This window comes from Lonchura striata, chromosome 10 (assembly GCF_050655825.1).
Source record: "Lonchura striata isolate lonStrDom1 chromosome 10, ASM5065582v1, whole genome shotgun sequence".
Taxonomy (NCBI): Eukaryota; Metazoa; Chordata; class Aves; order Passeriformes; family Estrildidae; genus Lonchura; species Lonchura striata.
In genome coordinates this window covers 14,974,322-14,988,979 of record NC_140712.1, presented here as the reverse complement: position 1 = coordinate 14,988,979, position 14,658 = coordinate 14,974,322, and the positions used below count along the sequence as shown (strand labels likewise).

General features: G+C 43.4%; 1 protein-coding gene across 1 annotated transcript in view; it reads right to left on the bottom strand.

The window, feature by feature from the left end:
• LOC110474263 (high affinity cAMP-specific and IBMX-insensitive 3',5'-cyclic phosphodiesterase 8A) overlaps window positions 1-14,520 on the bottom strand; it is a 152,412-nt gene extending 137,892 nt beyond the window's left edge. Inside the window, exons 1-3 of the mRNA XM_085588801.1 lie at window positions 14,354-14,520; window positions 13,329-13,416; window positions 5,304-5,773 (exon numbers count right to left, since the gene is read on the bottom strand). Coding sequence (XP_085444927.1) covers window positions 5,304-5,369 — 66 coding nt within the window. The 5' untranslated portion in view covers window positions 5,370-5,773; window positions 13,329-13,416; window positions 14,354-14,520. The remainder of the gene's footprint in view (window positions 1-5,303; window positions 5,774-13,328; window positions 13,417-14,353) is intronic.
• Window positions 14,521-14,658: the final 138 nt, after the last annotated feature.

Below are 14,658 nucleotides of genomic sequence, written 5' to 3'. Positions count from 1 at the left end.
CAAGTTCATGCACAAGCAGCTCTTCTGAGACACGAGTGAACATCACCAGACAGAGCTCCCAGCTCACCCCCATGGCTTAGGCAGGGAAGATTCAAGGTCTCAGTTTGGTCTCAGCATCATCTCCTGCCTTCTGGCTTCTGGCTGCTCTTCAGACTTTGTTTTGAGAATTGCCATGTGTTGATTTAGGAAATGTGATGTTTCTTTCAGTTGTTGGGTCAACAAGGATTCTGCATTTCTTGTATGTTTTCCTTTTGAGCAACTAAAGCAACATTCATCCTTCAACAAGGCAGAAGTCCAGTTCCTGCTGGGTGATCAGTTTACTCGAATGCGAGAACCAGATTATTGCTGAGTTAGACAGCAAACAACTTATCAAAACCTGAGAGAGTTTTGCACTTGTCTTGAACTGAATTTTAACCCCTGGCTGGATACTGTGGAGTCAGATTACTTATAGAAAGAGCCAAAACCAAAGCAGCCAGATAGACAGCAGCTCTCTGGGTGGAACAGCTGTCCCTAAAGTCTCAATTTTCACATGATCTTAGACAATTGCTGACTGGTATATCTATTGTTGCTAATATTTGGAAGACAAGATTTATGAATATAGAAACAAATAGCAAAAGTATAGCAGCTGAGAAAACTAATTGCAATCAGGTGAGAAGGGAGGCTATTGAAACAAGGGTTTTTTAACAATAAAAGTTAATTCTATCTTTTGCCACTGCCAGAGGACACAGAAGCAGACAGTCTGCCTGGTTATGACCTATCACTAGCTGACTCTGGAAGTACCATATGCTGTTTCCTCTTCAGACAGCTAAACCCACATCCCAGCGTCTCCCACATGGAATTTTGCAGCAGGAGCAGGGCCAGATGCTAATCCAGCCCATCACTCTTAATGAAGTGATTTAACACATCCACGGCACCAACCAGGTCTGACCTCTGTCACCACTTCACAGGCAGCTGGATGATGCCAACACCCAGCCATGCTCCCAGAGGGGCTGCTGGAGCCAGGGCAGCAGCACTGCACTCCCCAGGGCAGGCTCAGGTGCCCCGGGGTGCTGCTGCCTTCCCAGGCTCCCATCCCTGCTCGCTGCCCTTGGGGTGCTCCTGCTCTGCCCAGTTTGGCTCTCTGCAGGGCCAAGGAGGGAGCAGCTTCACACAGGGAAACTCTTCCCAAGCAGCAGGATCTTCAGGCAGCACCTCTGGCCAGAGGGCTTCCATCCAGTGGTTTTGCACATATTTAACCGAGTCATGGCCACATTTATTTAGCAGCAATTCAAGGTGAGGGGATCTCCCACTATGAAAAAGGTTGGGGTTTCTTTCACCTGCACTTCAAAATAAGAGTGTTCCCATGAACTCCCTCTGCCAGGAAAGCATCTCAGGGCTGTCCCAGCCCCCAGCCAAGCCCAGCTGAAGGCATGGCTGGGACAAAGAGCCCAAATACAGTCTGCACAGCCTGGTTCACACTTGTAGCCTGGACACGTGGTGAGCAGAAAGCAGCAATGCCTCTCCATGGCTGACCTACTTAGAGGTCAGGCTTGCCCAGGGGCTCTGAACCGTGTCCTGTGGGCTGCTCACCACTCAGATATGCACTAGTTCACATTCTGCTCACCCTCCTCTTTCTTGCTGAAGTCCCTGAAAACCTCAGAGTCAGCTCTGAAACAAAGGCTGATGGCCCCTCACCAGCAACAGCTCACTGGTTTGAAACTCCCCATAGGGCCATAAAAGCCAAAAAGAAACCAATTTACAGGAAGGAAAAAAGTATGAGGCCTTCTTGTAAATACCCACTGAGGGCAGCACCAGAAGGGTGCCAGGGTTAGCCCAGCTGATCAAGAGCCATGTCATAACACCAGCATCCTTCATGCAACCTCCTGCTCCAGGGAAGGAGAGAACTCCCAACAGCAGTTTTTCCCTTTGCTCTTGGAGGCACAGCAGGGTTTTCATCACTATTGCAAACCCCAAACCAGTTTTAGGAGGGCTGGGCTGAAATCACCAACCTCACTTCCAGAGAGTGGTTAATAGCCTTGGACTCTTCTCAGTGTGTCTTAAATATGAGCTGCTCCTCAGCAGGGAGAAATCAGGATTTGATGCTGCACAGAAATTAATAGCTGAACAACACAAGTCTTGAGGAGTGGCTCTGCATGTGTTTTCACAGAAGTCATGGCAGGTTCTGGAAACCACCACTAAATCTACATGCTAACCTGAGTTGAGGCAGGTTTGAATACGGCTGAAAAATCCCAGCCTGTGAATGATTTCCACTTCTGAATCTCTGCCCTGCTGTTTATGGAAAGGCAAAGAAGCACAGTGATGAGGTAAATGTGTCTATGAATGCACTACTGTTACCTTCCTACTCTAACAACTTACAGGAATTACTTTAACACCCTTATTTATTGCTAATCAAGCTCAGCACTAGGCAAGGAGAAGGAATAAATTCTGCCATGAAGTTTGTGCTAAGTCATTTTGTCTTCATCACATGAAAGCCATAGCCCAGGCAGTCTTATAGGAAGCCTGTTAATGGCTAGAAATACCCATTTTCTAGGAGTTTGCTTCTTTCTTAGAAGTGCACATTTTAGCCAGCACCACTTCTGTAATTCAGCAAGAGCAGCCTGAGCTGCAGCAGCAGCAAAGTCCAAGCACTCAGCAAGCTCCCCTGAACTCCTGCTTGAAATTTCCTCAAAAGCTGCACCAGCTAATCTTTCCAGCCTGCAGCTACAGAGCAAAGCATAGCTGTGGACCTGTGTCAAAGGTACATTTGTTAACACATTTCCCCTGGAGTGCTAATTAACATTTACATCAAGTACTATGAGAGTGAAAAAGCTTCAACACAAACACACACTGCAGGGAAATGTGGAGAATAGTGTACTGTTTGCCCTTCAGGAGCTGGTGAAAATCCAGTTTGTTTTGTAATCTTGTGTTCTCTAAAATCAGATATTTCTTCAAGTTAATAACTAACCCATTCTTTTTCATTTAAAAACCTGTAAGTGCATTTAGAGTGGTATGAGAAGGCCCTGCTGGCCATGGTGCAAGCCAGCCCATGTGCAGGTCTCCGTGCTCAGCCCGGGCTAACCACAGAAAATGACAGGATTTTATGATTTTATAATAAACATAAACAAAAGAACATCAACACACTTTTGCTTAAGATTCAACCCTCTTAAACTAAACACTAAGATAGGAAACACAAACAGAAATATTTGTAGCTGGATCTTTAATTACCACATTTTGGGATGCTGACAAAAAGCTCTAATGAGTAACACTTGTACCCACAATGAGAGGCAGACAAAGTTATTTGCAAACACAAATTTGCACTTGAAAGATGCAAAGGCAGTTGCTGAAAAGCTGAATTATGAGCTATTCTCAATATTATTTCTCAATATTTTTGGGGAAAAAAATGTGCTGTCACAGTGAAGTAAAAATTTTAAAACTGCAACCAATATAACTAAAATATGGTTGAAAAAATGCTCTACATTTTCCCAGGGCAGGGGGAAGTTTTTCCCATTTTTTAAAGGAAAATGTAGAAAATATCAGGTTCGCAGAAAGAAAATCATATTCTATGAGCCACAAAACAATAGTATGTAAATCCCCACATACTCTGTGAACTTCTAGGCCATGAGAGTGTATGTTGTTATTCAAGATATTCTCTTCTGCCACAACCATGCATCTTGCCCAGGCTCCCATGAATTACAATCTGTGTCTAAAAAAGCACCAATAGGCACACTTGCAGATGTAGCAAAAACTGACTGAGCACACTACTCCCAGAAATCAATTTCTAGCCCTCCACCTTCACAGAAATCAGGATCTGAGATTAACAATATATACTACAAAAACACAGACTTTTTGATTGAAAACTGCTCTAGAGTTCTGTGAACTTATTTTGTTATTGTTGCCAAATATTTGAGGCGAATAATTTTCAGCCTTCATGTTTACAAACTACTCTCATTGTTTTGTCCCTTTTTTTCCTTTTTTTTTTTTTTTTTTGAGTGTTGCTTCTGCCTTTTTAACTGAATATCCAACTTTGTAAACAAAAAATAAGTGTGGCAGGCAGCAAATGCAGCAGCAGTTTTTCAGTTTTTGTCAGACGGGCTGAAGTAAAGGACCCTAAACACTGATGAGAATGACTGGGCAGTGCCCAGGGGGATGCAAGCAGTCAGTGCTGAGATGTTCCAGCAGGACAAGGTGTTTGTGTTTCTTCTGCTTGACCAGCTCTTCAAACTTCTTTTTGTTAGATACACATGTCTGTATTCACTAATAACATTTTTCAACAAGTAGCAAGCACTCAGATATTTTCAGATTTCCAGTTTCCTTAGTTCTCTTAGTTTCCAGTAACTCCTATGAAGAAAAGGCAATTCTGAGCTGAAATCTAAACTGGCACACTTCTGACATGACCTCCCAGAGACTTTTTCTGCATAGTACAAATGTCTGAACTGAAATCCTGGCCTCAGCACAGGCAACAGAAAATCTTCCACCAGTCCCCTCCAAAACTTGTGAAGATAATAAACCCCAGTACTTTTGGAGAAACCAAAATGGAAGTAGAATGTCCAGCTTCCAAAATGCTAATGGTTTAATTTCAAGTAACAGGATGAGATTAATGTAAACAGGCTAACCTGTCCAAACTGGAAATCTTTCAATCAAGCACAGGAATCAACAAGGTGTTTTTTTTCAGGCAGGATGTCAGAGTTACCCCCGTGGTTATGTGTGAGCTGAGGACAATGTTATTACATGAGATCAAATTACAAACATAAGCAAACAGAAAACAATCTCTGAACGTCACTGTTGGGATTTGACAAGAAGCACAGCTGACCCATTCGGGAGGTTGAATGCTCTCAAGCGAGCTCTGGGGGAGGAGGAGGAATTGCTGCTGGACACCGAGTTCCATGCAATTAAATTGTCAATTTGTTTGCCCAAGTTAATGCTTATCTTACCCTATGCTTGCTATGGTTTTACTCAACGTATTTGACCTGCAAATCTTAAAGCAGTGGCTTTGCTAAAATTATATGAAGTTTCTGGATTCTCCAAGCACCTAAAAAAAACCTATTTTGGTCATTTCCACAGCACAGAAACCTACAGTTACTCAGATATTTGAAACTTCCAGTGAGGTGGATGACAGTCGCTTAACCACACACATCACCATTTCATTTCTGTTCCTAATGTTTAGCTCAGCCTTGCTCTAAGGAATTTCTGAAGTTGTTTACAAAGCTGATGCAGAGGTTGCATTCAGTCTGGTCCAAGGGCAATGGTTTACTGAAATCACTTGTAAACAGCAGAAAGATAATATTTTCTGTGACAGAGGGAGGAGGGGGAATGAAAGTTCTCACCTTGCACCAAGGTCCATTAGAGACAGAGCTGGTTTCCAAAATATCTGCTCCTTCATTCTCTTCCATGTCTGATTAGTTGCAAAACTTTGTTCTCCAATGAAAAACATTAAACCACCCTCCAAGCAAAGGCAAAGCAAACCATACAGGCTCCAGTATCCCAGTTTGTGAGAGCCCTGCAATGAGTCACATGTCGGTTTTATGGTCACTGGTCTAATCCAAGGTTGCAGATCCTGGTTCCGTGCTGGATTTCACCGAGCTTGGCCTTTCTTTTAAGCCTTAACAGTTCCTCTTGTCATGCGTTTATCTCCTTCAGCCCTTCCTCGTGGATCCAGGATTTCACATAACTAGTGGCAAACGTTCTCAGCTTCCCAGGTGCCACAGGGGAGCTGCCACTGAGGCTCCGATCATCCCAGGAGCAGCCTGAAGCAGAGTGGAGTACGTGGCCACACCTCTCTGCTGCCAGAGCTGGCCTAGACCATAAAATCAGAATAAGGTCACCCAGCAACCAACGATTCAACGTCACCACAGTAATAAAGCCAACTTACATTCAACTTCTTGCTTGGGTAGATAAATATTTTTATTAGAAGAAAGAAGCCCAGAGAAGATGGCAGGGGGCTGACTGTTCTGAGCTGAGGTGGATAAATTCTGATCGATGCAAAGCTTTCAACAGACATTCATGGGCCACATACAAACCCACCAGGCTCTGTTTGTGAATGCCAGTGGGGTCAAACCCTATTTTTCCCTAAGGATGCATAGACCCTGGACCCCAGAGGGCTGGGTGGTAATGGCCACAGGATATTTTTCACCAAAGATCACAAGTTCCCATCCAGGTGCCTACAAGACTTTCATCTACCACACATGCTCAGTTTAAAAAAGTTCCACTCATGCTCAAAAGTCTCCATAAAATAGGGATGAATTTACAAAATAGCCTCCATTCCCTGCCAGAGTGAGTAAAAATCAGGTCATACCATAAGACTGCATAGAGGAGCTTTCTCAAGCAAATGAAATATTTTGCTCAGGAACAACCAAATACCTGAAGGAGCTCACTCCTTCAGTGACGTTTCTCTCCAAACAGACGTACACGTTAGAGAGAAGGGCTACAATAAATATAAATAAAAGCAGATAACAAATTATCAACCCTCTTTGTTCTGTTTGCACTGTGTATCAGGCAGTGCCACTGCAGATAGCTGGTGCCCTAAAATTTCGAAACCAACTGTGATCTCTGACATCTATTCAAAGACAAACATGGCTTCATTTTCAGGGCAGCCACTTGGTCTGTCTCAGGAAAGGCCTCTCTTTAAAGAAAAAGAGAGGAATCCAGGGTCACTGGCTACTCTGGGAAATTAAGGCCACTTTCCTCCCTTTCTGATATGCAACTTTTCTTTCTATATGGCAGGAAACAATTTTTTTTTTTTTTTTTAGGGGAAGAATGGAACTGTGCAGGAAGATTAAAGTTAATTCTGTTCAAATATAAAATATTTTAATCCAATGCTCATATTGGCAACATCATTAAAAATTAGCCATATAGGAATCTGATTTTTAGACCTCTTTCTGCCACTGATGCACAAAGTGCATGAGTGATTTGGTTAAGATCACATGCTCAATTATCCTCATTATTAGTCACATAGGATTTCATGAGATATTTCTCAGCAATTTTTAAGTATTTTGATATTACATTTTAGCAAAACTGTCAGTAACTGGAAGTGTTTGTCTTGTTGGGACATAATAGTTACAGGTCCTCAAACACTGAGTAGTATCTGACAGAGCCCAGTGTACACATTGCTTGATTATATATTTATTTCAAGGAAGTGAATACAAATGACAAAAAAGGCAAGAATTTTGAGGGCATAGATGTGTCTTTAGGGAGAGAGCAAGGCAAAATGTGAGTGCAGATTTGGAATCCAGCAACTCAGCTTGTCTCTACCATCGATTTTGTGATTTTAAGGGGTAAATTCAAAGCCTTGTGCCTCAGTTTCCCAGCATTAGTACCTTAACCAGCCAACCAGTGGCTGGAGATGTTCAGTATCTTCACAAACTTGCACATCCCTCTACTGACAGGCAGGCTCCTATGATTTGCCCACAGAAACTCCAGGAAAAGCAAAGCTGACTTAGTCCCAGTGCTCCATGGAACCCCAGCCCAGCTTCTCCCAGGGCCCAGCACAAGCCCCGGGCACTGCCTCGTGTCACTGCAGCAACACAGCTGGGCAAGGTTTGTCCCTCTGCAGTCATTCACATGCACTCACTATCCAAACCAGCAGATAGCCAGGTGAGGTGCTCCCTTCCCAGCTAGAAGCTTCTGCTACAAATATTCACCAAGTTTGGATGTTCCTTTCTGTGATTTTGTATGCCAAAGAGCTTTCCCAGCAGAGAAGCCCAGAGCCTCTCAGTCCTGGCTCCCAGGGCACCTCTGGCCAGCCCCCCCTGCCCCGCTGGGGTCAGCTCAGCCCCAGGCAGGCTGGGGGGCAGAACGGGGAGGGGACTGCAGCAATCCTTGCCCCAGTTATTCACAAGGGCTGTCTATTACAGCAGCTTCAAGGACCCTTTTTCCCCCCATTCCTTTAATTCTCTTGGGCCAAAAAAGCTCTGATCACTAATTGCCATTTGAATTTTAAAAGAGAGGGCAAGGGGTCTGCCCAAAATATCAAAATGCTTTGCATTTTGCTTTTTCTCTGGTTTCTCTTTACAGGTCACCCATTTAGTAACATATTAGCTATGTTCCAGAGTAGGCAAACCCAGCCTTCTGAAGTTTGTGCATTAAATACCAGGCAAAAGTTCTGTAACTCATTATCCACATTGGTGTCCATATTATGTCTTCTGCTTTGATGACATTCTCTGACAGTAATTTTCACAGGTTTTTTTTGTTTTGAATTGGCCATTTCCTAATTTAAAACAGCAATCAAAGGAAACACTTTCCACATACACAGCATAACATTAGAAATTTTCCTATGGTTGCTGTGGAGAAGCAAACTCACAAGGTTTTCAGCTTAAACCTTTAGTGTAAACCAGACATCTGTTTCGAGTTGTGTCAGATCACAGGAAGGATAGCCCACAGCTTGGTTTACTCCAAACTAATTTAGGAAATCAGAACTCTCCCCATGGATGAGTCACGAGCTTCTTGGGCAATGACAGGCCAGACACATTTGTCTCTGCAGCTTGGTGGTTTTCCCTGTAAAACGGGTGATGGCTCTTTCCCCCATCTGGAGGTGACTTGCAGCTGGAGGATGTAGCCCCAGTACCAAGCCCGTTTGTTCATCTGCAGTCCTGATGTCAAAGTCTACCAGGAAAGGAAATAAAGGATGAAAAAGAAAAGAGAAAGTGCAGAATGGGTTTAAAGATGGCTTTGAAGTACAGCCCAGGAGCGGAGATCAGGAAGTGAGAGCTGTAATTGCAGCTGGGTATCAGTTTCCTTTTTTATTTCAGGATCGCCCACAGCATGCTGGAGTTTGTCCCTCAGAAAGCAGCAGGAGCAACACTCACCTCTACAGGAGAACAGGAGCTGCTCTTAAATGGAAAAGCCTCAGAGACAAAACAGCTTTTTGCGTTTCTAATGCAGAGGCAAACAGAAAATACCTTGAACATGTCTGAAATTACTTTTACTACTTCTGGACCAGCCAGGAAAGCTAAAACCTGTTTCTTATTTTGCTTCCTAAGGAAGTTGCACTGTATTGCTTGTGGGCTCTGCCCGAGTTCCTTGAAACGGGGCCAGATTCAAGTAACCTCAATAGAGAGGAGACATCAGGCTCACAAAAGTAGGTGGTCCAGCAGAGCAGAGAGGTCCTGCAAGTATCCCCAGGGTGGAAGGCTCCCAGCTCAGGCCATCAAGGGAAGGCACCAGTGTCACAGACGGGGTATTTGACATCACTCTGGGACAGGTTTATTCCAAGCTGCCTTGAGCCTGGCATTAGTGACACCCCAGCACTGTTCAGACCTCCCCAAAGTGCACGTGCAGCTGTCTCATGGTGGGTGCAAGCTTCAGCCTGGGACCTCGGACCTGGCAGGCCCTCGAGCCAAGCCCTGGTAAAGCTCCCCTGCATGGAAGCTGCCCTGGCCTGGCACTTCCAGGCTGCTGCCTCGAGCAGATGTGTCAGAACAGGTTAATAGACATCCCGCTGTAACTTTAATGCTATTAGCCAACACAAAACAGAAGTTTAATTTTTTTCCTTCCTGAGATAAGCCGCAAGGCAGGGATCAGGGCTGCTGTGAGAAAACACTGGTTCTTGGTATAGTGAAATAAACCTGTTTGTTCCAGCTACAAAAGGCTGTGAGCTGTGCTCTGGGGCCCAAGTTATTGGGGAAATGAGAGCTTCTTGAAGATCATTGCAAAGGATTTAGATTTTGGTATTTGCTAGGCATACCTTGAGTGTTTGACCATTATAAATATTTTCTTGTTTAGGAAGGAAATCTCATTTTTCATGATATTGTGCTTATTTTTTAGCAGAAGCAGGATATGATTCTGCTGGTGTTTGCAGACAGCAGTGGTGCAGTACAGCCCATCTCTCAGCTTCACGGTGAAGAAAATGAGCCACAGTTGTGAAATCATTGCCTAACAATTGATAAGGACAACTGCTGCAATCCTCTCCCTGCCTCCCCTTGGCCAGCATCCCGATTACCACATTACTGGATATATGGAAAAGAGAATGGCAGTGTGGTTAAAGTACAAGCCACACACATAAAAGACAGAGAATTTATCTCCATGTCTAGTCTGGTTTCCTCTTTCACCTTTGGCCAAGTAATTCAATCTTTGCAATAATTCTTTTCCTTCCTTTCATGACAATATTTACCATCTTTCTGACAGCCCTTGAGTTCTCCCAAGAAATGGGGCTTTGTGAATAGGGCTGGGGAAAAAACCTGTCCCTTCAAAGAAAGCCATGTCAGGTACCTTGTACAGGGTGCTGCAGGAGACTCCTGTAGGAGGCCTTGGCTTTGCAGAGGAATGAGGTTTCTTCATGCTTTGTTTCAAACCAAGACCATCATTCCCATTTCACCCTTCTTTCCAAGGATTTCCTAGGGCACCATAACACCCTACACCTACCATGAGTTGCCAGCTCTTGATGTCAGCAATCCCAAGAAAACTCCAATCCACCACAAGATCAAAGAGATTTGGTTTCACACATTCTCACCCTGAAATGAAGAGGGCTGTATGCAATCTCTCAGTCTCCAAAATTTCTGACTCTTGAGAACAGCAAGCCCACACCCTCTATTGCCACTACCACACTGAAGGATGCAATGACTGTTTTCTCCCATGAGAGAAAAGCCTGTGGCAAACCAAATACTTGTATGTATGAAGAATTAGATAAATACTGATGAAGTGTTAAGTAGTGGTATTTTCAATGATATTTTAAAACCCCCAAATGTGTTATCACTTCCTATTCCACACAGGTGCTCAGTGGCTGTTGTATTGCTCACTAGACAGCTGCAGGACAAAACCTTACCAGTTCTGCATGAGCTGAGCAACAAAATCTGGGTCACTGAACTGTAGCTCCCTTGAACACAGTTCAGTGTTACAACTAGATAGGGCCAAACTCTATCCAACACCCCTATAAACATCACCCCTATAAATGCCCAGCAATTATTCCAGTGCCATGCTGACTCAGAAGTAATATAAACAAAAGAGGAAACAGGAGAGATAGCCTTTGGATTTAAATTTGCTGTTCAAAAGTGCAGCATAAATAAGGATGATATTTCAACTTGCAAAAGAAATAATGTGCAATTTGCAAGCAATTCCTGCTTCTGTAGAAACTTAAATTGCATTTTGTCCTAATGAGTTGGAATTTCTTCAGAGTAATGGGAAGAGATTCTACTTCATCTTATATTCTAGTTCTTACAAATACACTTTATATTTCTAAGAGCAAGTGGTATTTTTTCATTAACTGAAGGAACTACTCTAGAATTAATCTGACAGAACATGAACTGCCAAGATAACCACATCATCCACCGGAATCTCACCTGTATTGGGTCTCAATAAAATACCAGTATTTGGTCTTTAATTTCCCGCAAAGAAGGAGGCATAACTGAACCTCAAGAAGGTATCTAAAAGAATACCAATACCGGAATGACCCTATAAATATGTGGCTTTTGGGCCACAAATTTGAAGTTAATGGCTATGTCAAAACATGTGATGCTCAGCCCGTGTGAGGGAGGTTTAAAAAGGTAACAATTACCCTCATTTGGCCCTGATTTGATTTCTAACATCCTATATAAGCCTGAACAATCCAGCCAGTCCTTAAGGAAACATCCTAGTCCCTACATTCAGAGCCATTGTTTTCACATGTATAGATATGTACTTTTTTGATGCTGATAAATAATACTTTATGTATCATCACACAAATTATATCTACAGCTGGGAAAAGTCTTGATGTGTTTTCAAGGACTTTGATCAAAATATCACCAGAAACAGGATGAGTAAACAAAGAATGGTTCTAAGACATCCCTTAGGATAGGCTGGAGGAAAGCTACTGGTGTCACAGCAGCACCCTCTAGTGCTGCTGTCACTGGGCTTTGCCAGCACTTCCTGGATAAAATTTGTCATTTGGTGTTGGGATTAAACTTCTCTTGTCCTAGACACGGCTCACAATAAGGTCAGAATGTCAACATCATGTTATGGACGAAATGAAATACAGACAGCTGTGGAGACCAATCCACTATTACTAACAAATATTTTAAGAGTTTGCAATTGCTGTGTTAACAGCATCTACAGCCCAGTAACTGCCAAATTATGGAAATAAAGACCAGTGCAAAGGCAGAGGTTATTTTTGGTTGTTCAGTGGAAAAGAAATGAGCATGCTTGCACAGACTCCAAGTAATGTAGAGACATAACCCAAAATTAACAACTGCCAGACTGCTGTGGTTTACCCCCAGGCAGCAATGAAGCCCTTGCTCACTTTGCCTGGTGGGATGGAGAACTGGAAAGGTAAAAGTGACAAAGCTCATAGGTTGGAATAAACAGTTCAATTGGTAAAGCAAAAACTGTGCACACAAGGAAGACAAAACAAGGGATTTATCCACCACTTTCCATGGGCAGGCTGCTCAGGAGAGCAAGGCTCCATCAAACCTAACAGTGACTTGACAAGACAAACACCATCACTCCGAACATCACCCTCTTCCTCCTTCTCCCTCCATGCTTTCTATGCTGAGGTGGATATCCCAGATAGTCTGGAATGCTCCTTGGGCCAGTTGGGATGAGCTGCCACAGCTCTGTCCCCTCCCAGCTCCTTGAGGGATGCAGAAAAGGCCTTGGCCCTGTGAAAGCTCTGCTCATCAATAACTACAACATCCCTGTGTTATCAGTAGTGCTTCCAGCACAAATCCAAAACAAATCCCAATCCTAGTGTGAAGAAATGAACTATGTCCCAGCCAAAACCAGCACACAGTCACAACAAAATAGGAACATAAGTCTAAGTCCATAAATGAGCCAAATACTCCTCTGCCACAGTGGTGATAAAAAGATGAAGGCAAGACTGAGCATGTGAAACAGGGTGGGTGAGATCCTGTACTTGAGAAGAAGGTTAAGCATGACTTTACAAAAACAGTTAATGCTCTCCCAAAGTCACAGAGCAGCTGCAAGGCAACCACCCTTTCTCCACCTCATTCCCTGCAGATGTAGGGAAAGCCCAGGAGGAATTGGGTTACCTTAAGTGCTACACAGAGACATCCCCAGTCAAACCTGTTAAGAACTCAGCCTTCCTCCCATTACATGCAATTTCCAGAATATGCTTTTCTCCAAGTGCCTCATGTGGGACAAGGCCACAATTTTAATCACACTCGGTTTGTCACTGCAGTGTTCAATGCCCCAAAAAGATGAGGTAAACATCCAAAACTCCCTAGAGGTAAGTACTGGAATGTTAAAACAAAAAATCCTCTGCTACAGTAAGACAGGTATATTACTGTTGGGAAACAACACCAGTGAGATACCAACACAAAAACACAAACCAGTATTTGTACACTATTTTCTACCTGCAGAAGCATAGTTAAGCATATCAGGTCCTTTAATGATCATCCCTGTAAATAACAGATAAATGAACATACCTGCAGGAGTACCTCAATCTCTGCAAGCTGGAATCAACCTCATGTCACCCTCTCTGGGTCTCAGCTAGAGTTTCTCCCTCATCCTTGTCTTTGGAGACATAGAGAAAGCAGAGATAGGGTGCAAACTGTTACAGAACATGCCTTGGATTTTGGTAGTTCATTTTTTGTGGGGTTGCACAATTCATCACACTCCCAGTCTTGTGAAAATAACATAACAGTAAAAAACTCTTTGGAAGGTTGTATTTCTCTTTCATGTATTTGACTTACATTAAGCCATAACTTGTGACAATTTGCTATAAACTGATGAATGAACCACTAACTTGGGACATCATTCATTATCATAAAGCTCTTTCCTGCCTTAATTAAGCTCAGAGAATGCTCTAGCAGAAGCAGACCCTCTTGGGAAGTGATAAATGCTGGAGGATGAGGGGTATCCCGACAGTTTCAGCACAGCTAAACACACTGGGTTGCTCCTTAGCAAGAATAAAGTGGCTCAGATAGTCTGGAATTCTGGAATGGGGAAATCAACTCTAGAAGCATCTTTAACTACCAGAAATATGCATGATCCAAGACTCAAATTTCCACCTGCACTGCATAACACCAGGAAAAAAATTCTGCAACAATCCTAATATCTAACCTGAAAACCAAGACTAATTTTAAATGGAGGCAAGTAGACATCAGCCTGCCCTTGTTAGGCATTAACAGCAGCTGCAGAACTGTCCACCAGGCATTCCAGTTTGGGTTTTTAATCATATGGGTGGCAAGTAATGGAGCCAAAAGAGAGTATTTTAAACTGGGCAGCAGAAACACTCAGAAAGCACTGAAGCAAGAAACAACCAATTTCTGCTAGGACAGACACAGCTCAAAGCAACTGACTGGAAAAAAAAACATTCTTTCCTTTTTGCCCACTAAGAAGGGAAAACACCCCCCTCCCTTCCTGCAGTTTGTCTCCCACTGGCCCTCAGCATTCCCAGCCATGAACTCCACATACAAACAGGAGGTTATTCCTGCCTCCGAGACTTTACCTTCTTCCCACATCCTCTCTGGCTTGGTGCTGGTACTTTAACAGTTGTATCTTATCTAAAAAGCAGATATTTATTACAGGCATCTGTATGAGTACACATGCCTTGTCATAACCAGCAAGTTTCCTGGAGTTTCAGCAGGAAAATGGGAGGAAAAGCCCAGCTCCCCAGAGCCACTGCCCAGGGAGTGGTCAGCTAATTCCCTGCAGCTGGTTGAGCCCACCCTGAAAACCTCACTGTGAACTGGCCAACTGATTATCATTTGTCCTTACAGCTCTAACTGCAGCTTCAGACTGTCTGGTTTGAAA